The sequence below is a fragment of the Leuciscus leuciscus genome, assembly GCF_965113295.1.
Source record: "Leuciscus leuciscus genome assembly, chromosome: 8".
Taxonomy (NCBI): Eukaryota; Metazoa; Chordata; class Actinopteri; order Cypriniformes; family Leuciscidae; genus Leuciscus; species Leuciscus leuciscus.
In genome coordinates, this window is record NC_138732.1 from 29,689,867 (window position 1) to 29,715,842 (window position 25,976).

Genomic DNA, 25,976 nt, shown 5'->3' on the forward strand with positions numbered 1-25,976 from the left:
CAGATGCATCAATTTAATCAATGTAAGTAAGGTTTGAACACCTCAGTACAATGTTATCAGTGTGAAATCAGAAGAGAATCAGAACAGAGAACATATTGGATGTGATTAACAGCACATGCTGCTGACACAATGCGAGTCATGCGCAAAATGGCATATTAAAATTCACAGTCACAAACCACTCAATGAGGGTCTGTGATTAATTGCTATGATACATAGGAACATTTATGGAAACAAGAGCACAGATGTTCATTGAGAAGCAGCATTAATGCACTGCGGCATCATAAGAGAGTCAGTTACAGGTCAGCGCTGCAGTGTGTTCATTGCTCGACTACAGGCCTGGATGTTGATTACATTAATAGGCCTGATGTCTTTTTCCTAAAAGTATCTGGTAAAAATAGCAGAGCTTTGTGACATACAAAAATATTTTGAGATGTGATTAGCCGTATTGCTTTTGGACTGGAATGAACGTCAGAGAGGGGGTCCCAGAGAGGACACAGAACCGTATTTGTAGGCCGAGGGCAGTTTGAACACAGGCATTTCCCATGATGACTCTCTGCGGTAGGCCATATTATGGGATGGACTCATCGCAGGCTCCCGTAGACCACTGGAGAATTCCCTACTGCAAGAGATACTTCTCGTATTACTCCGGGCGTAAATGCTAAGATACAATAGTTTTCCAAGATACAAGACAGTAGAGTCATTCTTTAGTGGAAGAAATACCTGACAGTGGCACTGAATGGCGCTGAATGGCTTCCCATAGAGCTCTGACTTGATGCCCTGTGAGAAACTGAACCTAAAAGGAGGAGACCATTCATTACAGAACAAAGTATACAGCTAGATCATATAAATGGATTGTTGATATCATTGTGAAATGAGTGCTGCTTCTGAGATCTAAGAAGTACTATCCACTCTTCTCAGAGTCAAAAAATTTTATAAAATAAAAAGGTGGCTGATATATTTGCCCAAAAACTGGGAAAACTGACAAAAACCAAAAGCTTTTGAATGTAATTCTGTTAATCTGTATGATACATTATTTTATATTAATACATTATAGCATTTAACTAACTGGATGTAGGTATTAGGGGTGTAAGAAAATAGATACATCTGAATATCGCGATATGTTTGGCGATAATGTACTGATTCTTAAAAACACTATCGATATTTATTTATTAGTTTACATCCAAGATTCGTGTCAGTGGCTTTGTGTTCGGTTTAAACCCAACCGCTAGATGGCAGTGTTATTTCAGAACGTAAACTGTGATGCAGAGAAGTGCAAAGGTGCATCACTAGCTTTAGCATTAGCAAACCCAGCTAACAAGACGATAGAAATATAGCAGCTCCCGCCACGGTGTTCAGAGCTTAAGTGTGGACTCATTTTGACTAAAGAAACCACTAAGGAGATCGACAAGAGTCATGTTGTTTGACAAGAGTCATGCTGTTATTCCAGGCCAGTAGTTGGTGGTGTCACTTCATAAAGAAAAACTATGTGGCTATAGACCTTATGCGCCAGAGAAACGAGGGCGCCGCCATCTTTAGAATATTGTCTTTGAACTTCCGTTTTTGCGGTCGCTCTGTATATTTCAATGGCATTGCTGTCCGGGAATAATTAGCTTTTGAAGTGGATTTACTTAATGTAAAGTTAACGAAAGTTATCATGAGGATTGTAATGTTTAAAGCAGATGTCTTAACAAATGTCAGTAGACCGGGAAGATTTTAAAACGAGCCGTTCATTCATAAATACGTAAGATCAATGTGAAAATACAGACCGGAAGTCAAAAGACAACGAGCGCAGCGCTGAAAAGGGGCGGGGCTACATAAGGTCTATAGACTGAACACGCATGACGTCACCGTTTTCACAAATTTGCGTTTTTGTAGTTTACGTGGAGACTATAATGGTATCGTTTTCAAAGACTTGCACTTTAAAACCTCTTTTCAAAATGTTTTCAGGCCCCCAAAACGCTTTTATGGCCAAAACGCATAAAAAGTGAACAATATGTATCGTGGATAGTGCCTGTAAGAGCCTAAACTGGAATAATTAAAATTCAACACTAAAGGCATAAATGTTTGAATAAATATTTAATTTAGTTTAGGTTTATGTTATTTATGTACATTCGTTGAGCACCCCCCTGTTTATGTTGAAATGGTTTGCTCTGTTTTAGCATTGGACTGTCTTTAGCGCCTTTAAGAATTGGCGAGGGAGGCTTGAGGCAGAACGCTGCTCTGATAAGATTTATCTCAGAGGGAGCTTTCTTCACATTGTACGTTTTTTCACAAGTGTAGTTTGTGAATATTTAGAAGACAAATAAACGATTGCAGCAGCTCAAGATTACAGCAATGGTTTACGTGAAGATCTGCTTTCTAAATAAGTAGAATGGCGGATGATTCTGTAGATGTGAACACGGTATTGGCCACAAGAGGGCGCCAAAGCCAACAGCAAAGACTGCTGAAGAGAAAATGAATTGACTTAAAAAATGAAAGACAAGGGAAATTGTCACAGCTAACACACAAAACTAATCAAATTGACAGATAAATGCAAGATAAAAAAAGATGTGAAGACTGTTGAAAGAGAACTAAATTGAAGATGGAAAAGAAGATCAGATTAACTGGTTTCAACCCAATATTGAACGTTTCCAGCCGTTTATATTTGATGCGAAAAATTGGATTTCAACCACAAAAAGGAAATGAGCCTGATGAGCATGAACTTCAGGATGAAGATGACGACAGCATTAAACTAAATGATAGTGTATCTGAAGTTATGGCTCATAAAGATAGAAGGAAAAGTGGATCTGTGACAAGTAGTTCTATGGCACAATCTTCAACAAGTTCTGCTCATGTCAAGGCAGAGACTAAGCGTGCAGCACTTTTAGCCCGGGCATCTGCTTTAAGAAAGAGGCAAGAATTAGAGGCTGAAAAGTTGAGAGTGAAGACTAAAGAGAACAGTTTGAACTGAAATTGCTGCATCAAATGCTGAACTCAAAGTGTTAAAAGAGTATGAAGAAGGTCAAGATGGCATGAATGATTACTGCAGGTCACAGACTGGATCACAAGCTGGAGATTCATTTAAAAGCAGAAAGGAACGTCAAATTAAGCCAGTATCTAACCCTTGTAGAAAGTCTGAGCCAACAACAAGCAACCAGGATCAAAGCTCTACCCAGAAACCATCACAACAAATTACAGATCATGGTAATTTCTCAACAGTCAATTGATGATGGCAGATATCTGTTCAAAGTGATGCAGCGACAAAACGAAATATCTGAATTGTCAATCAGCAGAGCTTATCTCAATTGCCTCAAAGTGATGTGCCAGTGTTTTCTGGAGATCCTCTTGCCTATATTTCTTTCATAAGGGCCTTCTTCGAGCATGTGATTGAGAACAAGACTAATAGCTCACAAGACACTATCTTGAACAGTTCACAAGTGAAGAACCACAAGCTCTTGTTCGCAGTTGTGAACATGAGTCCTGTTACGGGATACAAAGAAGCTAAACGTCTCCTCCAGCAGCATTATGGCAATGAACTGAAGATAGCTACAGCTTACCTTGAGAAAGCTCTGAAATGACCACAGATAAAAGCAGAGGACATAAGGGAATGAAGACCTATGCCTTATTGGATGTAGAAATACCATGGCTGATGTTGAATTCATGGATGAGATGAACAATCCAACAAACATGAGAACAGTCATTTCAAAACTTCCTTTCAGATTCAGAGAACGCTGGAGAAGCACAGCCTTTGATATCCAGCGACGAAATGGAAGAAGAGCCACATTTGAGGATTTGGTCAACTTTATTTACTTGAATGCTCAAGTTTGAATGACCCAGTCTTTGGAGATATCCAGGATGTTAAAGTGGAGAGAAAAGGAAAGTCCAGTTCTCCAGAGGGGAAGAGCTCAAAGAAGAGTGGCTTCAAAGGTAGTATTTTTGCCACAAACGTCTCACCGGCTGGCAAAGACAAAGCAGAATTCTCACAACGAAGGAAACAGAACACAGAGAAATCTGATTCTGCAGCCCAAAGATCTTGTTTGTTCTGTAACAAGGAACATACACTGGATTTCCTGCGATAAGCTTAAAAAGCAGGAATACAAGGCCTGAATTCAGTTTCTCAAAAGTAAAGGCTATGCTTTGGCTGTCTAACTCAAGGACATATGAGTGAAGATTGCAAGAAAAGAATGTCATGTCCAGATTGCTCACTAAAATATCCAGGCGTCCTACATACAGTGGGTACGGAAAGTATTCAGACCCCCTTACATTTTTCACTCTTTGTTATATTGCAGCCATTTGCTAAAATCATTTAAGTTCATTTTTCCCCTCATTATTGTACACACAGCACCCCATATTGACAGAAAAACATAGAATTGTTGACATTTTTGCACATTTATTAAAAAAGAAAAACTGAAATATCACATGGTCCTAAGTATTCAGACCCTTTGCTGTGACACTCATATATTTGACTCAGGTGCTGTCCATTTCTTCTGATCATCCTTGAGATGGTTCTACACCTTCATTTGAGTCCAGCTGTGTTTGATTATACTGATTGGACTTGATTAGGAAAGCCACACACCTATCTATATAAGACCTTACAGCTCACAGTGCATGTCAGAGCAAATGAGAATCATGAGGTCAAAGGAACTGCCTGAAGAGCTCAGAGACAGAATTGTGGCAAGGCACAGATCTGGCCAAGGTTACAAAAGAAATTCTGCTGCACTTAAGGTTCCTAAGAGCACAGTGGCCTCCATAATCTTTAACTGGAAGACGTTTGGGATGACCAGAACCCTTCCTAGAACTGGCCGTCCTGCCAAACTGAGCTATCGGGGGAGAAGAGCCTTGGTGAGAGAGGTAAAGAAGAACCCAAAGATCACTGTGGCTGAGTTCCAGAGATGCAGTCGGGAGATGGGAGAAAGTTGTAGTAAGTCAACCATCACTGCAGCCATCCACCAGTCGGGGCTTTATGGCAGAGTGGAAAAAAAAAAGAACTTAAATGATTTTAGTAAATGGCTGCAATATAACAAAGAGTGAAAAATTTAAGGGGGTCTGAATACTTTCCGTACCTACTGTATTATCAAACAAGAAGATAACTAAGGGGAAAAGTCTGAAGACCACGACTTTGCGGTTTCTAACGCTCTTCTTTCACAGAGTCAGAAACTTGTGGATACACCGGGGCTGGTGATGGTGAGTGCAATTTCTTTATACCTTTAAAGGTTAAATCAAAGAAGAGTGAAAGATCAGAAATATGCTTTCCTAGACCCGGGAAGCACAAAGTGCATCGACTTGTGCAGGGCAAGAAGACTGATTTTCTGCTTTGTATTATGGGTCAACAAAGAAAGGTGCAAGGATACTTGCTGTCTGACTTAAGAGGTGTGCGGTTTAAAAGAGAATAATTGCACTGATCTGCCCAATGTCTTGACTCAGCGACATTTGCCTGTAAAAGAAGGAAACATTCCTAACCAAAAGGATATTGAGAAATGGCCTTAACATGCATGAAGTTCGTCTTCCACATATTGAAGCTGCAGTGGGGCTACTGATTAAAGTGAACATGCTTATAAGGCCATGCAACCATGGAAGGTGATAAACAGCAGAAACGATGGACCTTATGCAGTGAAGACGGCTCTTGGCTGGATAGTGAATGGACCAAAGGAAGAGAGCATCAAGACAAGAAAATCTGGTATACACAGCTATACAGTGAATCGTATATCTGTGGAGAAGATATATCGTTATATGTCGTATATCCGTGTTGTCTTCGACTGTAATGCATCTTACCATGGATTTTCTTTGAATGAACAGTTACTTCAGGCGCCCAACCTCACCAACACACTTATCAGAGTCTTGGTCAGATTCCGCGAGGAGCCGATTGCAATGATGCCTGTCATTGAATCAATGTTTTATTAGGTTCGAGTACCTAGTGTGGATGCAGACTTCCTGAGGTTCCTTTGGTGGCAGCAGGGCAACCTAGATCAAGAGGAAGTGGAGTACAGGATGTGTGTACACCTGTTTGGTGCAACCTCTTCACCAAGTTGTTCTTGTTATGCTCTTCAAAGAACAGCAGAAGATGGAATCAACGACACTACTCCAGAAGCAGTTCAGACACTTTTGAAGAATTTTTACGTTGATGATTGCCTAGAACAAGCAATCACACTTGCAAGGGATATCATAGCGCTTTGTAAGCAAGGTGGGTTCCATTTGACAAAATGGACTAGTACTTTCGTCCATACCTGAAGAAGAACGAGACACTGATGTGACAGACCTCGATCTGGATAGTGAGTTACTTCCCATGGAAAGAGCATTGGGAATTCGCTGGTGTGCAGAAAAAGACACATTTCATTTTAAGATCGAAGTGCAAAACAAACCCCTCACCAGAAGAGGTATATTATCAGTTGTTAGCTAAGTTTATGATCCCCTTGAGTTCCTAGCATCGTTTGTGCTACCAGCAAAGCTCATTCTGAGGGACCTGTGTAAAGAGAAAGTAGGATGGGATGAAGAAATTGTAGAGAAAAAGGCTTAAAGATGGCTATCCTGGCTGGAAGATTTGCAGAAGCTCACAAACTTCAGTGTGAGAAGATCAACCTGCAAGTTTTGGGCATGTCAAGATTTTCGGTTGCACCACTTTGGAGATGCTACTGAGAACGGATACAGGACTGTCACGTACCTCTTTTTGACAAACGACCACGATCAAAAGAGCTGCACATTCATGATAGAAAAGTCCAGAGTAGCCCCACTCAAGCAGGTTACTACAGTTGACAGCAGCCACCATCACAGTCAAAATGGATAGACTGCTGGACAGGAATTGATCTTGAGGAGTCTAACTTTTAGACAGACAGTACCACGGTGCTGAAACACACTGAGAATGAATCCACAAGATTTAAGACATTTGTTGCAAACCGAATCTCAATTAATTAGAGAGGCTTCTAAACCTTCTCAATGGAGATATGTAAGCTCCTCAGAAAATCCTGCGGACCAAGCTTCGAGAGGTTTGAATGCTGAAAACTTGATCAGAAGCAAAAACTGGATCAAAGGACCAAGTTTCCTGCTGAAGCCGCAATGAGAGTGGCCGGTTCGACCAGAGCATTCAGTGTCATTTGCAGATGACGACAGATAGCTCAAAAAGGTTTCCAATGTCAACGCAATATGCACTCAGGATAGTAAGGAAGAACGTCTTGTTTGTTATTCAAGCTGGCATAAAAAAGGCTGTAGCACGGTTAACGCTTCTCAAAGAAATTCTGCTGGATATAAGTTGCAAGAGGAAGGAGATTCAGAAGAGGATCAGTTCCAATAGATCCCAATATACAAAATACTAGGCAATGGCTACCTACAAAAGAAATTAGCAAAAAAAGCACCTACCATGGAGGATATAGTGAATGTTGAGCTGGATCTAATTCGTTACAGCCAGAAACAGAAATTTACAGAAGAAATAAAAATGTTGCAACAAGAAAAGATGCATCTCAGGGAAGACAGCTGCATATTCCGATTGGATCCTTACCTTGAGTATGGTATGTTAAGAGTTGGAGGAAGATTGAGCAGATCGGTGATGCCTGAATAATCAAAGCATTCCATCATCTTGCATAAAGACCAATGCTATTGCCGATTCATTAGCAGAAGAATTCATGTTTCATTAATCCGTTCAGATAATGGAACGAACTTCACAGGAGCTAAAAAGGAGTTGCGTGAAGCATTGCAAAATTTGAATCAGTCAACAATTGAAGAAGAGATGCTAAAGAGAGTAATTCAGCTGAATGATGGCTATTGTGTGAGGTGGTAGAATCAATCATCAATGATAGGCCCATTACCAAAACTTCTGATGACCATAACAACCTTGAAGCCTTGACCATCTGTTGTTGATGAGGAAACAAGGAGGTCCTCCAGTCAGAACTATGTTTCCAATGTCAAAGTTTCTTTTCAGTCTGGACCATCGCTGACGTTCCTGCAGGAGGGGTAAATATTCCAGCATCCACCGATGCCAGAAAAGATCCGCCAGGTATTGAATTTGTTTCCATCTACACCTTGCATAGACATCATCTTTTTTTTAACACAACATCTTCTCGGGAAGGCGTCCAGGAGGCATCCGGAACAGATGCCCGAGCCACCTCAGCTGGCCCCTCTCGATGTGAAGGAGCAGCGGCTCTACTCTGAGCTCCTCCAGAGTGACCGAGCTTCTCACCCTATCTCTTAGGGATTGCCCAGCTACCCTGTGGAGAAACCTAATTTCGGCCAACTGTATCCGGGATCTTGTCCTTTCGTTCATGACCCACAGCTCATGACCACAGGTGAGAGTAGGAACGTAGATTGACCGGTAAATCGAGAGCTTCGCCTTGCAGCTCAGCTCTTTCTTCACCACGACAGACCGGTACATCGACCGCATTACTGCAGAAGCTGCACCGATCCGTCTGTCAATCTCCCGTTACGTCCTTCCCTCACTCGTGAACAAGACCCCAAGATACTTGAACTCCTCCACTTGAGGCAGGAACTCTCCACCAACCTGAAGTGGGCAAGCCACCCTTTTCCGACTGAGAACCATGGCCTCGGATTTGGAGGTGCTTATTCTCATCCCAGCCGCTTCACACTCGGCTGCAAACCGTCCCAGCGCATGGTCTGATGGGGCCAGCACGACAACATCATCCGCAAAAAGCAGAGACAAAATCGTGTGGTCCCCAAATCTGAAACCTCAAACCCTGGCTGCGCCTAGAAATTCTGTCCATAAAAATTATGCACAGAACCAGTGACAAAGGGCAGCCCTGCCGGAGTCCAACATGCACCAACATGCGGATCTTTTCTGGCATCGGTGGATGCTGGAATATTTACCCCTCCTGCAGGAACGTCAGCGATGGTCCAGACTGAAAAGAAACTTTGACATTGGAAACATAGTTCTGACTGGAGGACCTCCTTGTTTCCTGTACAGTTCACCCAAAATGAAAATTACATTGTGAGATTTTTTTTTTAATTTTCAGAGTTTTAGTGTCAGTACTACATTAAACTACTATATATAATGTTAAATATAATGTATAATAATGCAATGGGGGAATATTTGTGGGTTCTGATAATGCCAAATGTCTTATGTTACCAGTATCGTGAGTTCAGTATCGTGATATGGATCGAATCCCCAATTGCTTACACAAATGTAAAATAATGCGATCATCAAACATTAAACAGCATATAAAAGATCAAAACTGCCTAACGTTACCTAATGAAACCCCAGGAAGGGTTAACGACTGTGAAGCTTTGGATGGTGTTGATGGACTCGATTGACTCCATTTATGTTTTGATCATTGTTCTGAATCCAAACCGGACGTAGCCTTTGGCAAAACTGTCAAATGTCAGCTTTTTGTTTAAAATGTTGCTTTTTTTTTATTAAAGGTCCCATGACATGAAATTTCAACTTTCTGAGGTTTTTTAACATTAATATGAGTTCCCCTAGCCTGTATATGGTCCCCAAGTTTCTAAAAATGTTAATCAGTGTAAATCGAGCTTTTGCTATTTTTCTCTGCCTTTGAGAAAATGGAGGCTCAACCGGGCTGATCTTGAATCTCCTCCTTATAACGTCATAAGGAGAAATGTTACCTCCCGTTTCTCTGCTTTGCCCGCCCAGAGAATATTTCTCGCCCATGAGAAAATGAGCTAGGAAGTAGAACGCGCGTGCGCGATTTTAGTTTGTCCACGAGAGATATCATGGCTTTTGAGTGAGCGAAGCATAATAATTGCTCAATAATTGGATGTACAAATGAACATCGAATGGTCAATACAGAGCTGGGCTTGCTGAACGTCGGACAAGTAAGTCAACAAATTATATATAAGTGTGTTGCTTTACTGTTTATGGTTACCTAGCTTCTTACACGTAGAATGTGGCTGTCACATTAGCTATGCAGTTACTTGCGCTAATGTAAAGGTAGACAGCATCAAGTTACACATACTGTAACGTGAGTGTTGTACATTTCTTTGTTATTTGGATAACCGTTTTCCTGTTGGTTATATGGCGCGCGCGATATCCGCATTTCAAGATCGCAGAGCTTGATGTAATTGTAATAAGATAAATTACAGACGTTACAGATCTCTCATGAAAAGGCAACAGGTTAGCGTTAGCTACATGATGATAACTGTAAACCATCCGAATAAAGTACCGTATCCAGACATAATATTTTAAACTAACCATTCGGAAACGTCCTGCTGGAGCCGCTGAGTTGCAACTTCTTCATCCGTTGCTTCTCCATCTGGATCAGATTCTGGGTCAAACTGAAATGCTTGAACGACTGTGTGTCTTCGTGCCATTGCAATATATCCAATGTAAACATGCATGGTACCGTTGCGCAAGATGGTCAAGGCCACACCCACCCTCCACCTTGCGCCGCCTTTCTCCTCCTCATCAGCATTTAAAGCTACAGACACCGAAACGGCCCGTCTGAAGGAAGCTCATTCTGGGACTGGCTTGTAGTGGCTATAATTCTGCACCGAGGCTGAATTTTTGGAAAGAGATTTCAGATACAGTACTAAGGACCACTAAGGACTAAATTAAAGCCTACAAAAAGTAGCATGTCATGGGACCTTTAAACTTACTAGTCCAGGCAAAGTAGCGTTTTACGACAGACTAATTGTAAAATGAATTTTTTCAGCTTAGATCATTTCTCAATAGAAATCCAGAATCCAGTGTCCAGAACAACATACTAAAAGTTCTAAGAAATCCTATTTGAGGAAATATGTTAAATTCTCATCAATCCGAGATGTGTGCCAATAAGGCCAGGCAACAATACACCCCAATAGGGCAATTTTTTTCCTTTACTCCTATCAAAATGAAACTTTACACAGTGAAAGTACCCATGAAAAGTAAAAAATGTTGTATTACAAGTTTCTTTGAAAATGAATTTTAATATGCAAATGAGCTATACACTAATTAAAAATGCCCAAAATACACCCAAATAGGCTTAATTTTTTCCTTTACTCCTACCACAATAAAACTTTCATGAAAAATAACTTTTTTTTGTATTACAAGTTTCTTTTGAAATGAATTTGAATATGCACATGAGCGCCAAACTTATTGAATGTGTCCTAATTTGCATAGGCAGAAACACCATTCATATGTATGACAAATACATCCGCCCAATCTTCATCCAATCATCCTACTGCCAATGGGTGATGGCAATGTTGCTTTTAGACTGGTCTCTAACCTGAAAACTGCCTGGCTTGGTAGTACCTGCCAGGGGTATACTATAACCCCCGCCAGTATAGTCTTCAGGGTCACGGAGGCACACAAGCCTCTCCACCACGACAAGGTAGCAACAACAGGGGATGTTTCTTTTTGGATGTTTTTTTATTTTATTTTAGTTTTGTTTTAGTTTTTCTTTAACTAGCCTAGATATTGCTGTTGCTAGATTCTCATAACACTGCAAAGCTACTTTACAAACGGTGGAAGTCTGATGTGTGGCCCGCCTGGTCTGAAATACTTGCTAACTACAAAAAGAGAAGCAGTTTTAGTGTCTGGCAAAATTATTTTAAGAGCTGGAATGTCTGGAAAGTGTGTCTATCTGGTTTTTCTTCTGTCTTCTGTGTGAGAGTGAATCGTTTAGTTGGTAAGAATGACTTCTGCCTGTAATCTCGTAATCTTACCAACAATACCAATCATTTGTAAATCTACCAGGCCAAAATTTTATCTCACCACGTTACTAATGACTATTAAAAAAAATACAATTTTACAAAGCAACTGGAGGCAAGATTGTGCAATCAATTATTAAGGTCAATATAAGTCTTTTTGTGGCAAGTAACCCAGGTAAGTGTGGCAAGTGACTGTTTATGCATAGGTTAACTTACTGAATGGACATGAATGTGTTAGTTATTTGGCCCCTGTTTTTTTTACTTGTGACTTTATGGTTTCTTGGCCATAAGTAAATGTGGATAGGAGCAGGCTTCACTCAATGTGTATACTTGTCAACTTTAAGAGTGCTGGCCTAAATAATTAGAATACATAAAGTGGGAGAGAGGCCGCACTATGCTTAAATATATTTTTATTTGCAAATAAAAATAACAATATATTTAAGCATAGTGCGGCCTCTCTCCCACTTTATGTATTCTTGGCCATAAGTCAATTAGGCCTAGTGTTGAGCTCATTTGCATATTTAAAATAGATCTTTAAAAGAATCTTGTAAAACAAAAATGTTACTTTTCATGTATCCTTTCACTGTGTGAGGTTTGATTGTGATAGGAGTAAAGGAACAAATAAGTCCATTAGGTTGTATTTTGGGCATATTCGATTAGTATATTGCTCATTTGCATATTCAATTTCATTTTCAAAGAAACTTCTAATACAAAATGTTTTACTTTTCTAGTAGACTTTCATTGTGTAAAGTTTTATTGTGGTAGGAGTAAAGGAAGAAATTAAGCCTATGCGGGTGTATTTTGGGGAGCCTATATTCGATTAGTGTATAGCTCATTTGCATATTAAAATTCATTTTCAAAGAAACTTGTAATACAATTTTTTTTTTACTTTTCATGGGTACTTTCATTGTGTAAAGTTTCATTTTGATAGGAGTAATGGAAAAAAATTGCCCTATTGGGGTGTATTGTTGCCTGGCCTTATTGGCACACATCTCGGATTGATGAGAATTTAACATATTTCCTCAACTAGGATTTCTTAGGACTTTTAGTGTGTTGTTCTGGACACCTCATAGAAATGATCTAAGCTGAAAAAAATTATTTTACAATTAGTTATATTTTTGGCTCCAAAATGAGTTACTTTGCCTGGACTATACCCACATTAAGTATACTTAAAAAAATTAATAAAAAAAAACTGAAGTATACTTCTTTTTAGTAAGGGGTGTCATGAATTGATGATGTAAAACTCCGGATGAGTCTTCTTGCATGCGTGTTTTTAACGTGTTTTGAAATGAGTGAAAACTGAGATCCTAAGTGTGACAAGGCTTACAGCGTGGCTCATGTTCATAGTCAAACAAGAAACAGTCATAAAGGACTATTATAAATCGTACAGTGTGAACCCAGCATTAGTCAAAACAGGGTCGGCAATAAGAATACAGGACTGCCGTAATTATTACAGACTAAATGTAGGCTATTCTTTTTTTCCCGACACAAAACCTAAAACTACCTTTATTTAAAACAACACACTTTTAGTGACAGGCCAAATTAGAGATGTCATTACCTTGAAATGACGCATCACCGTTGTTTCCTATTTGTTGCCAATAGTACCTAATTTTAAAGAGGACCAAGAAAAAGCCTTGGTCTAATATATTATTTCAGAGTAAAATAAATGAGAGAGAAGGTAATGAAGCCTATTCTTTAAAGAATTTCTCTAATTCATCTAAAAGGTCGGGTGAGGGTGATAAGCACATTGACATCTCTTGTAATAGTGCAAAAAACCTGCTTGAACATTATTCAAGATACTAAAAATAATATATAGTCTAAATACATACAATAATGTACACTTATTAATGTGTTTATTCTTGTTGGCAGTTTATTTTTATTATGATTAGTTGAATGATTATGAACACAATACCATGGCAAACCAAATTAATATACAACCGATGAAACACACAAAGTTGGCACGGGTATAATTACAATATAAGAAGCTTTTATTTGACTGTAAATAAGCTGCATGTAGGATTCAACTATGTGACGGTGACATTGTTTCTGCGACAATTCTCTGACGAACGAGTGAGCGATTTCAGACACAGAGTCAACGAGAGTCAATTCCTGTGCTGGAGTCAACTCCGACACTAGGGCGTGTGTTTTAGCTTATTAATTAGCAAAAAAATTCTATTGTTACTTATTAATGAATGAAATATCAAATGAAACTGCAATAATTATACAGTGGTGAGATCATGACTAGTTTATTTTTCATCTTTAATTCAGTTTTTATTTCTTTTTTATTTCCAGTACAGTTTTCTCTATATTACTGGTAGTTTTAGTTGTTTTCAGAATTTTCTAGCATTTTGTTTTATTTTAGTTTGACTATTTTTGGGCTGCCAAAATGTACAAAAAACGATTTAAAAAATTTTCATGGCATTGAATTTCTCAGTAGTCTAGTATTATTGCTATCTTAGGGCATTTTCAAGTTTAATGCTGGCTAATTCAGGTTTTATAAATGTATCAATGTATCAAAAACTAAAATTATTTTGTTGCCATTTCTATTTTATTTTATTTTAGCTAGTAGCGAATTGTAGAAATAATATTAGAAGAAGTAGTTCTTTTAAAATTTCGATTTCCAACAAGATTTACATGTTATATGTTGCTCTGAGAATGTTATTTACTTGTCTGTGTCATAAAAAATATGTAGGTAAAACTATTAGACAAGACAGAACACGAATTATTGAACATATGAGTGCTGTGGGAAGAAATAAGAAATGATTACACTGCACTGTGGAATACTTGATTGAATACTTGGTTTCTCTCTTTTGTTGGATTTATTCCTTGTAAATATGAAAATCACATTATGATTTTTTTTTATTTTTTATAATGTTGCATTATATTCTTGGTGATTATGAAAAAAACTTTCTTGTATTATTATTTTGTTTAATTATAAAAAAGAAATCCATTGAAGAAACCTACATATCCATATATCTCTATTTATATTTAATTTGTATAATTTCTACATCATTTTTGTAATAACTTTTGTAATTGTGTAAAAATTGTATGCAGTCTGATATACATATGAATGTTACTGCACAGTTTTTTATGCTATTGAGGTGTATGTATTTTTTATCAACTTTGAGTTTATTGGATGTAATATGGTAAAAAAAAAAAAAAAGATATATATATAAATGGAATCAGGTGTGCTATTGTCTGTTACAACACTGATGACAACACTGTTTTCAGTATTCTATGGCTTTTTGGCTGTTTTTGACTTTTAGCTAGTTTTATAATGATGCAAATATATTTATTTATATATTTTATTTATATTTAGTTATACATATTTTTAATTTAGTTAGTGATTTTTAATTAATTAGCAAAAACTTTTTGTTAGAATGGTTAAAATTTATATATAGTAAAAGTGTTGGTTATTGCATTGAAGCTGTTGATTATCGGTTACTGGCCCAGAATCAGTGCATCTTTAACATATGCAAACCCTGTCCAGGCGATCCAAAAAAACAGTGCTGAAAACAGCATAATCTACAGTGCTGACAAACCTATGCGGCAGTTCTGCGGTGAGCTTCTGAGACAAATCCTACTCAAGGCATCTGTCTAGATGGAGAAACAGAAATATAGGATTGCAAAGTCACGACAGAGTTTTATATACTCTACAGAAAACCACTCAAGTATACAGAAAAATAGGGTAAGTTTACTTTGTGAGAGAGCCCCCTGCTGTCGATTTCTATGCTATCAGCTCTGAGAAAGAAAAAACAAACTAATGTTAAAATTACAAGCAAGACTTTCAGTGATTAAAGCACAGAATATCCTGAAAAAACACACATGACAGATACTATTTCATAGATGTTCGCATTGGATGTTGATGATTTTTCAAAGAATCCATCAAACACAGACAGCTGGAATTTAATTAAAATCAGGTTTACATTTCTCTGCCATGTCAGTTTTGTACTGTTGATTATGAAACAGTTTAATGTTAATAAATCAAACATAAAAAATAAAGAATTATGAATCTAAGTGAAATGAGAAACAAAAGAATGTAGTTTAAAACTTCCCCAGAGATCTGAACTGATCAAATAGGGGTGGTGGTAGCGCAATGGATAAGACACATGCCTTTGGTGTGAGAGACCCGGGTTCGAATCCACTGTGAGACACCAATGTGTCCCTGAGCAAGACACTTAACCCCTAGTTGCTCCAGAGGCGTGCGACCTCTGACATATATAGCAATTGTAAGTCGCTTTGTATAAAAGCGTCAGCTAAATGAATAAATGTAAATGTAAATACTCACAGGCTAGCAGAGGATAAGGATCGTGATATTAAGAGTGGAGAAGTATAGGGAACTTTTGTCACTGAAGAAGCTGAAATAAACAGAGAAACAGCTCTTTTGAAATGATATAATAACTCACAAAAACCACCTGATCTATTTCATAATTACCAGGGCTAAAATATCTTAAACTGTAACAGTTTGGACAATCTGTTCATCTTAAAGATATAAAGACTAGAGAGCTAAAAACAAGCTAGAATGCACCTTGTCTTTGACTTGCTGACTGTAGATCTCGGTTGGACTGTAATGCCAGTCTTGAACTGGAATGATTTCAATGACAAGTGATGCATTAATAAGGTACAATGTTTAAGGTGTTTTCTTCTTCAATTCTTCTATTTCCACATCCATCACAAGTTGTTTTTCATTAGAAGGATACATGCCATATTTACAGTGCATATAAATACTATTCACTGCCTCTGACGTTTTATGTTTTAAGTTGTTTTAAGTTGTTTTAAGTTGTAAAATATATTCGAATGTATTTTATTCCTGTGATGCAAAGCTGAATTTTCAACAGCCATTACTCCAGTCTTCAGTGTAACATTAATATTTTTGTTTGGATAATAATATTAGAATAATATTGTTTGGATTTATTGATGAATAGAAAGTTTGGTAACATTTAAAAGGTAGGGTAGGCAATTTCAGAGAGTCTTTAAAAGCATGAGATCCTAGGGGTGGGTGATATGGAAAAAATATCATATCACGATTTTTTCAGGAAAATCACGATTCACGCTTTTATCACGATTCTTTTTCATGTTGGTTTTACTATTTTGCAAGTGACTGAGCATTACAGCCTAACTAATGTCCCTATTTTAAATAAAATGAAAATAAAACACTACATGGACTTCACTGTATAAATTATACATTGATTCTTATTAAAGCTACAATTAAAGTTCTTAGTCAAAAGCATTGAGTGATTTTCTCATTGTGTTTTGTTGTACAATTAATATTAAAGGGATAGTTCCCACAAAAATTAAAATTGTCATAATTTACTCTGTCAAGTTGTTTTAAACCTGAATACGTTTCTTTCAAGTTTTGTTCTTTTCTGTTGAAAATAAAAGTTATTTTGAAGAAAGTGGGTAACCAAAGAGTTGCTGGTCCCCACTGACTTCCATAGTATATTTCTTCCTACTATGGAAATCAATGGAGACCAGCAGCTGTTTGGTTACCCACATTCTTCAAAATATCTTCTTTTGTGTTCAGCACAAGAAAGAAATGAATACAGGTTTGGAACAACAAATAATTTAGAGCAGGGGTAGGCAACCTAAGGCACGCGTGCCAACACTGGCACGGGAGGGTTAATCGCTGGCACACAAGCAAATGCGAGAGAAGTGTCTTTATTTCATTGAGATAAAGTATCTACCTGCACACAGATCTACATTTTGATGTAATAATTCCTCATCGTAAAAAAACGCGGAACGCACATGTAGGAAACCTCGTGAATTACGGCCGTTTCACGCATATTTTTTTCGCCGTGCACGTTAATCAGTAGCCGCGTTTCCATTAAAGATTCGCGCAAAACTTTTGCTATTTTTTCTAAATATCGATAAAAAACTATTGCGAAATGACGGCGTTTCCATTAACCGATGTTATGCGACTAAAACGTCATTTTTTCCTCTCGCGACGATAAGTCATTCCAAAAATCATGGCAACGGACGTTGGTAAGTTTATATATACATCACAGCCACGTACCGCACTAGACATTATTATTATTATTAATGGAAGGAAACGTAGGCGTGTTATCCAAGCATGAATGGCAAGGAAAGACCCTTATACTGTGTCTGCGGCACATATGAAGTGTTTCTGGGTTTTTCTCACTCATTTCTACTCCGAGGTCTTGATGGTGGCATTTCTTTGAGGTTTAGAATCCAGTATTTTTGTCATTCTTTTGTCTTTTATGAATTCAATAAAGAACTCCATCTCGTATTCTGTCCAAACACACCGCGTCATCTACGTCAGGTGACCTGTAAATGCGCAAAAACAGTTTACATTGCAGTTTTGCGAAATATTTCTTTTTCGAATTGCCTGAAAAACCACCTCATGCGAGCGTAAAAACTTGTTTGCAATAAATGGGAGTTTTTGCAAAATTGACGTGTTTCCATTGGGCGTATTTTCAACTCGCAATTTCAATTTGCGCAATTTGAAGGTTAATGGAAACGCGGCTACTGAGTGCATTCACACCAGGAGCATTAAGCGCCCAACAGGAGCGTCGCGTGAGCAGCAGTGAAGCGGGGGTTTCGTCACCGAGTCTATTTTGTCTGCGCTGCTCACGCTCAATTAAAGTGAAAGCACTGATAGACAAAATAAATATGATTTCAAACAAAAGTGCCCAAAATGCACAGAATGTGCATGTCTAGTGTGTTTTAACAAGAACTGGATTAGGTTATGTCAGAAAAGAAAATGAAGACTCAAAAATATTTATATAAAATGTACCCATTTAAACTTGTTTTTATTATTCAATTTGGGTAAAAGGATATGGTATTTTATTTTTAAAAAAAATATATATAGAAAATAAATATTTGTGTGTGCTGTAAAGTGGTTAGAAAAAATGAAATCGGAATCGGCTAAAATCGGTATCGGCAGGTCAAACTCAATGAAAAATCGGAAATCGGAATCGGCCTAGAAAATTCTATTCTAGTTAGAAGTTATAAATACTATTAAATTGTCTATCTAAATCTAAAACAAATTTCAAGATAAATATTTTAATTTCTGTACTATTTCTGTGTAAGCCATTGTGAAAATGTAAAATGTTTGTGTATTTATATGAGTATTGTTGGGGCAGAGCTGACTGCTACCAACCACGTCCATCGGTGGCGGATAATGGACAACCCTTCAGATATGAAGGTAAGCTACGAAATAAGCTGGGGGCTCCGTGCAGTGGTCCCCAGACGAATAAGTAGTCGTGGACCAACAGCGGAGGTCTATCAGGTATGGAGGGACTAGTTGAGTGGCATCACTAGATCCGTTGCAAAAACTCCATTTATGCCAATGATACTCCTCGACATGGCGAGTACAGTCCGCCATCAACTAAGACTGCTGCCTCCACTGCTCTGTGGGTAGTCTTCCGTGAGCATCTCGTCTCCTCAAGACAAGGCCGCGTTGGGGACACGTGAGAGGCAGGCTCAACAGACAGAGACCTGGCAGCCCCCTGCAACTCCACCGTCCATCTGGTTGTCTAGAGTTCATCTCCTGCCACTGGATATTGGATTCTGGAGTGAAGCTGTGGAGATAGGGTCTGCGCCCCCCTCTCTTCACATTAATCCACTCTCTGCGTATGCTATCACTTCACCGTACAAGCCCTTCGGCGACAGGGTAAATGTGACGGAGGCAGGTCTTGGATCAGACTGGCAGCCTCTAGCCTGAGCCCTGCACGGAGGCGGCACAAGCGTGATGGTCGTTGTGTGGATGGGTTGGAACAGCGTCCACCTTCGGCAGCTTCTTGTGTGACTGAGCAGCCCTCTTCAGGGTCCGCACTGCTCACCCCCTGTCGGGGGGAGGGTCTAGAAAAGGTGACCCAAACATTGCCTGTTCCCTACACTCCTGGGCGGCCCACCGCTGTCGTCAAGGCATCCCATTACGCGGTCGAAAATATAAATCTAAACTATTAATTTTGGCTACATGGAACGTACGCACACTTCTTGATGTGCAGATTGGATCTGACCGACCCCACAGGCGCACTGCCCTGGTTGCGAGCGAGCTTAACAAATACAACATCGACATCGCTGCTTTGAGTGAGACCCGGCTCGCAGGAGAGGACTCGCTAATAGAAGTCGGGCAAGGTTACACCTTCTTTTGGAAGGGCCTTCCAGAAGATACCCGCCGTCTACATGGAGTAGGTTTTGCCATTAAAAGCAGACTGCTACAGAACATCCCAGAGTCACCTGTGGGAATCAGTGAGCGGCTGATGACTTGGCGCATTCCCCTTGCGAAGGGTCGCTATGCAACCTTGATAAGCACTTATGCACCAACTCTGGATGCTGAAGAAAGCATTAAAGACGCCTTTTACGAGTCTCTTGACACAGCTCTCCACAAAGCTCCTCACACTGATAAAGTTGTGCTTTTGGGAGACTTCAATGCCAGAGTAGGCACCAGCAACATGCTCTGGCCTGGGGTAATGGGGAAACATGGATTAGGCAACATGAACAGGAACGGCCTGCGACTCCTCTCCCTCTGCTCTGAGCACAAACTGGTCATAACCAACACAACTTTCCAAATGAAAAATAAATACAAAGCATCATGGATGCACCCCAGATCAAAACACTGGCACCTACTGGACTACATTATAACCCGGCAACAAGATCTACATGAAATCTCTATCACCCGAGCAATGCGTGGGGCGGAGTGCTGGACAGATCATCGGCTGATCAGATCCAAGATACATCTAAAGGTCCGACCTCAACACACCAGGCACCAACCTTCAAGACGGCTCAACTCTCGAGCCCTAAAATCCCCTGACATCACTGCATCGTACCGTCGCTGCTTGGCTAATAACCTTTCCTCCGCTCTCACTCATCCCCTACAAAATACAGCTGAAAGCGCATGGGCTAACCTTAGCTCAGCTATACAAAAAGCCGCTTCCGACACAATTGGTTTCACTTCCAAACGTCACCAGGACTGGTTTGACGACAGCTCCCTCGAAATACTCAACCTTCTGGAGGAAAAGCATAAAGCCCTCTCTGCCCACCTTTCCAATCCACAATCTCCCTCTTTACGCTCAAACTGGAATAATATCCGTGCTGAGGTGCAACGACGGCTTCGCATAATGGAGAATGACTGGTGGCTTAGGAAAGCCCATGAAATCCAAGGTTATGCGGACACCAACAACTCTCAAGCTTTTTACGACGCAATAAAATCACTATATGGACCCCAAAAACGCAGAATCACCCCTATCAGATCTACAGACGGCACAATTCTGCACAAGGACAAACAAGAAATTCTTGAGCGTTGGGCTGAACATTTTAACACCCTCCTTAACCAAAACAATCCGACTGACCCCACTGTCCTGCAGCGCCTCCCAAAGCTCCCACCTGTGCATGAGCTTGATGACCCTCCCAGGTTCTCAGAAGTCCTGGCAGCAGTACGAAGCCTCAAGGACAATAAGTCTACTGGTCCTGATGGAACCCCTGCAGAGGCTCTAAAGAAGGGCGGGTATCTGCTCACCAAGAATCTCCACCAACTTATCCAGATAATATGGGCACAAAAAACTGTTCCACAAGGCTGGAAAGACTCACACATTGTTACCATCCACAAGAAAAAGGGTGACAAGTCCATCTGTGGAAACAGTCGTGGCATATCTCTGCTCTCTGTGGCAGGGAAAGTATTAACAAGGGTCATGCTGTTTCGTCTTACCAAGCACATCACAGAGAGGATCCTTCCTGAGTCACAGGGTGGCTTCAGGAAGGATCGATCCACCTCCGACATGATCTTTGTACTACGCCAATTGCAGGAGAAGGCTAGAGAACAGAACAAAGACCTGTTCATTGCCTTCATTGACCTGGCAAAGGCTTTTGACACCATTGACCGCCAAGTCCTTTGGGTCATTCTGGAGAAGTTTGGGGTGCCACCAAGGTTTCTGGAAATCCTACAACAGTTTCATGATGGCATGCAGGCTCGTGTGATTGTGGGTACATCTCGATCCCCCTCCTTTCCTGTGCAGGTAGGAGTGAAACAGGGGTGTGTACTGGCTCCAGTGATCTTCAATCTCTTCCTGGCAGCAGTCACCCTCCTCTCCCGCAATTCCCTCAGCCCCGACGATGGTGTTTGCCTACAGTTTCGTCTGGACGGGAACCTCTTTAACCTCCGCCGCCTGCAAGCCATCACCAAGACCACCACAACCACAATTCACGAACTGCAATACGCTGATGACTGTGCCCTCGTAGCCCACAGCCCTACTGCAATGCAGCACACACTGGATGTTGTATGCGCAGTCTACCAAGCTTGTGGCCTACAAGTCAACATCAAAAAGACTGAGATCATTGCACAGACCACGGTCCCCACCCTTACACCTCCTGAATTCTATATCCATGGCACACCAGTAAAGGTTGTTCAGCACTTCTGTTACCTCGGAAGTATCTTAACACCCACCTGCGTCATAGACAACGAGATCCAGGCACGCATAAACCTCGCCTCCTCTGCCTTTGGTAGACTTCGATCTCGAGTCTTTGTTAATAAAGATCTCCGTACCTCCACCAAAGCGGCTGTCTACCAGGCAGTCTGCGTATCCACCCTGCTGTTTGGTGCAGAAGCTTGGACTCCCTACCGCAGGCATATTCGGTGTCTCGAGGGCTTTCACATCAGATGCCTCCAGCGCATACTAGGTGTCACATGGAAAGACAAAATCCCCCACACGGACATCCTACAGCGCACCAACTCCAGCAGCATGGAGGCAACCCTTGCTAGGCGGCAACTGCGATGGGTTGGACATGTTATCCGCATGCCCTCCCACCGCCTACCCCGGCAGGTCCTCTATGGGCAGATATACGCAGCCAACAGGAGACCTGGGGGTCAGAAGCGTCGCTACAAGGACCACCTCAAGTCGACCCTGAAAAGCTGCGGCATCAATCCTGGAGTCCTGGAAACAACAGCTGCCAACCGCCAGGCATGGAGCTCTGCATGTGGTCTGGGGGCCCAACAGATCGAATCACAGCGCGCCCAACAAAGAACTGTGTTGCGTCAGCGCAGACACCAACGCGTCCAGCCACACCCACACCCATCCTCAGATTCAGCACTCACATGTCCCGACTGCGGCAGGACATGTGGCTCCCGGATTGGGCTTCACAGCCACCTTCAATGGCACCGCCGACAGCAGCGGCTGCCTCAACACTCTAACAACGCATCCTAGAAGTGACGTCATCTTCGAAATCGATGGACTGCATAAGAAGAAGAAGAAGTGTGTGTGTGTATATATATATATATATATATATAGGCTATGTGTGTGTTGTGGCACAGTGATGAACTCGGGAACTTAAAAATGGCACTTTATGACAAAAAGGTTGCCGACCCCTGATTTAGAGTGACTAAATAATGACAGAATTTTCATTTTTAGGTGAACTATCTCTTTATGGACAAGCGGCAGCATGTTTAATATTAGGCGCCACTGTCACTTTAAGACCGGCACGCGACGCATCTAATACACGCATATGAGACGCACCAGATATGAGATGCACCGGCAAGGCATTAAAGCAAATGCAAATAATGAACATTTGAGAATTGTAGTGTCCCGTGAGTGTAACTCTACCTCTGCGTTTACATGTGATGTGAATGTACGTCGCGTTGTACAGTATGTTGAGATGGAGGAACCAGAACTGCAACTGATAGAATGAAATGTATACGATACTACGATATTTCTTCAAAAGCAGATTGTGAAGACATTTTAACCGTCCACGATCAAAAATCGTTATAGCGCACACCCCTATGAGATCCCACCCTCCCTTCAGAGCGCTGTCCAAAGCCACACCTCCTTCAAAACACATGAACGCGCACCACTAAAGCAGAGTCTGCAAAGCGTCACGAGAGACGGAGTTAAATTGCCTCATGTCTAAAAAAAGCAAAAAGCATAGACTTGACATAGGCTGTCCACTCATGACTGAGATTGAGCAGTTCTGCTAAGAGGAATGGAGAAAATTGCACTGGACAGATGTGCAAAGCACATGAGTGTATCCATATACACTCAAGACTGGAGCTGGACGGCCTAAGGTGCATCTACTAAATGTGTTGTATTTATGTGTGTAATATTTTTGGACCAATAGGTTTTCTTATTTCGATATGAAAGAATATTTTCCTGGTGATCTGTGCCACAAAAGCAAAAGTAAATTCTTTGTGGTTTAATGTTGTAAAACACGAAGATATATATTAGGTGAATACTATTTATAGGCCCTGTATTCAACTATCTATTTAGAGATTCATGTAGAAATACCTTTGATTTTGAACAGTCATCTCTAATTTTGATATGTAGGCATTCTGTTCTGAAATTTTCCTGCTCAAAATAGAAACCAAGATTAAGGCAAAAATGCAAAAAGAAATGGCTGTACTAATGCAATACTCGTCCTTACTTTGACATCTTCTGCATCTCTTGTTGCATTTTCAGTTCATTCTCCTTCATTCTCTCAATCTGTGCTTAGAGTGTTGTGTGACATTAATTTGATTCAGTACAAATAAGTCATGTTAAAGGCAGGATTCTCTCACCTTCTGCTGATAGTGGGCCAGTAATCGCTTCTGGTGTCTGGCCTGGAATTGTAAGACCTACAAAGCATAATAATGTCAAAGCATGTCTTTATAAGTGCTACTGCTGCATGATTGATTAACATATCTACAATCTACTCATTTTATGTACATGATCACCTTGCTTATATCTGAGAAGTACTTGACTGCAACTGCATTGATATCCGAGAAAAGCTCCTGAACCTCTGAGCTGCTCTATGAAAACAATAGGTAGATTAGGGACAGTTCATTAATATTAATCTCTACGACATAAAAATCTCTTGCATCTTACCTTATCAGACAGTGGAGAGATTTGACACTTTGCTTTGCAAATGAGACACACACCTTGATTTCCTTAGGGGGAAACAAACACAGACTGCTCTTAGTACTATATTATTTCCAGCAGAGGGCAGCATATTCACATATTTAATTCATAAATCTCACTAACAAAACATTCATACTGAAATTTTACTACTGCAATTCAATACAGAATAGGCAGATCATTTTACTAGGAATATCATCATAATTATAGGAATAGTTATAACTCAGATCCAGTGTTATAAATGCTTAGAGCAACTACAGTTATATATAAAAGCAGCACCGATATACCATGTACATCTGAACATACCTCTCTGAAAGCAAACATTACAGATGATGTGGCCACAGTTTGTGACAGCCAGCTGACGCTCAGGACCAGGGGACATGAAGCACGAGTTACAACAGATCCAGTGAGACATTATTCTGTTTGAGTACAACAACATCATTACGGCTGTTTGCTTAAACCTCTAAAAGTGAGCTTATAGAGAACACAGACTGAAGGTCTGTCCATTCATGCCCAAAACTGCTGTTTAACTACAATGACAAAAATGTTGTATGCACCTGTTATTGAAATTATGAAACAGACAAGGCTTGATTTAAGCCAGGACAGAAGAGCTGTCTTAGTTAAATTAGGACATTTAAGTATCTTATATAAACATGCCATAAACAAACAAACAAACAAACAAACATAACTAGCCTGCATCTTGAGACAAAACAATGGAAAGGACATATTTTAAGATATGTCATTGCGAGTTGCTTTCAGTTAAGGCTGCTCATGAATTTTAGTCTGAGACTAGGCTTAGGCCTTATCTAAGAAACCGGGCAACATTATGACATACTACTAAATCATAATTATGAAAAAAAGAAGAAGAAGAAGAAAAGAAAATGATGAGGATAAAAAGTCGATATTTGGATTTTGTCATAACAAGTTGACATGTTGTCAACATGTTGACATAACAAGTTGACGTTTAAAGACATAATTTCGATGTAGTATGTCATAATTTCAACTAAAATGACATTATTTCAAATTAAGCCAGTTCATAGCACTGGTTAATATACAGTGTTCTCTGTCAGAAAGGAATTATTGACTGAAAAATATGAACAAGACGAATTGATTAAATGTAAGTTACAATAAATGGGCGCTCAAATAAAGGTTACATTAACCCAATTAGCAAGCAGATGTTGAGCGTTTGAGCTAAATAAACAAATATTGTATACAGTTTCACCGAGGACTTCACGAAAGTTCGCTAGTGCTGAGGACACTAAATCTCAAAAAGTAAAAACAACAACAAAACACATACCTCGATACCTGTATCTTCCTTTACGCGCTATCCAGATTATTATCAGTAGTGTGTATGCTAAAATGTGGGTTTGCTAGTTTATCTAACAAATTAGCAGATTTAGCAATGCTTATTGGAACGATGACGTCACCGCACGGAAATCGCGCACTCCTCTCAAATATGACCATGGCGACCGTAGTTTCCGGCAAATACTACGGCTAGTATTAAACGATTTAAACTGTAAATCATAATGATTACATTCTTACATTATACTTTAAATTAAAAAAATTAAA

General features: G+C 39.9%; 1 protein-coding gene across 2 annotated transcripts; it reads right to left on the reverse strand.

Annotated features, from left to right (window-relative positions):
* On the reverse strand, positions 1-25,830 carry rnf212 (ring finger protein 212). 2 transcript variants are annotated; one of them, XM_082178431.1, is made up of 13 exons: positions 25,705-25,830; positions 24,714-24,826; positions 24,378-24,439; positions 24,227-24,296; positions 24,071-24,127; positions 23,938-23,996; positions 23,802-23,861; positions 16,094-16,149; positions 15,854-15,923; positions 15,264-15,306; positions 15,108-15,162; positions 721-793; positions 1-619 (listed from the first exon to the last, which is right to left on the reverse strand). In XM_082178431.1, exons 2-13 carry the CDS (start codon positions 24,729-24,731, stop codon positions 469-471), a joined length of 774 nt encoding a protein of 257 aa, XP_082034557.1. In that variant the 5' UTR covers positions 24,732-24,826; positions 25,705-25,830; the 3' UTR covers positions 1-468. The 2 variants fall into 2 exon arrangements, with proteins under 2 accessions (XP_082034557.1, XP_082034556.1); XM_082178430.1 differs by having other exon boundaries at positions 24,227-24,301.
* Positions 25,831-25,976: the final 146 nt, after the last annotated feature.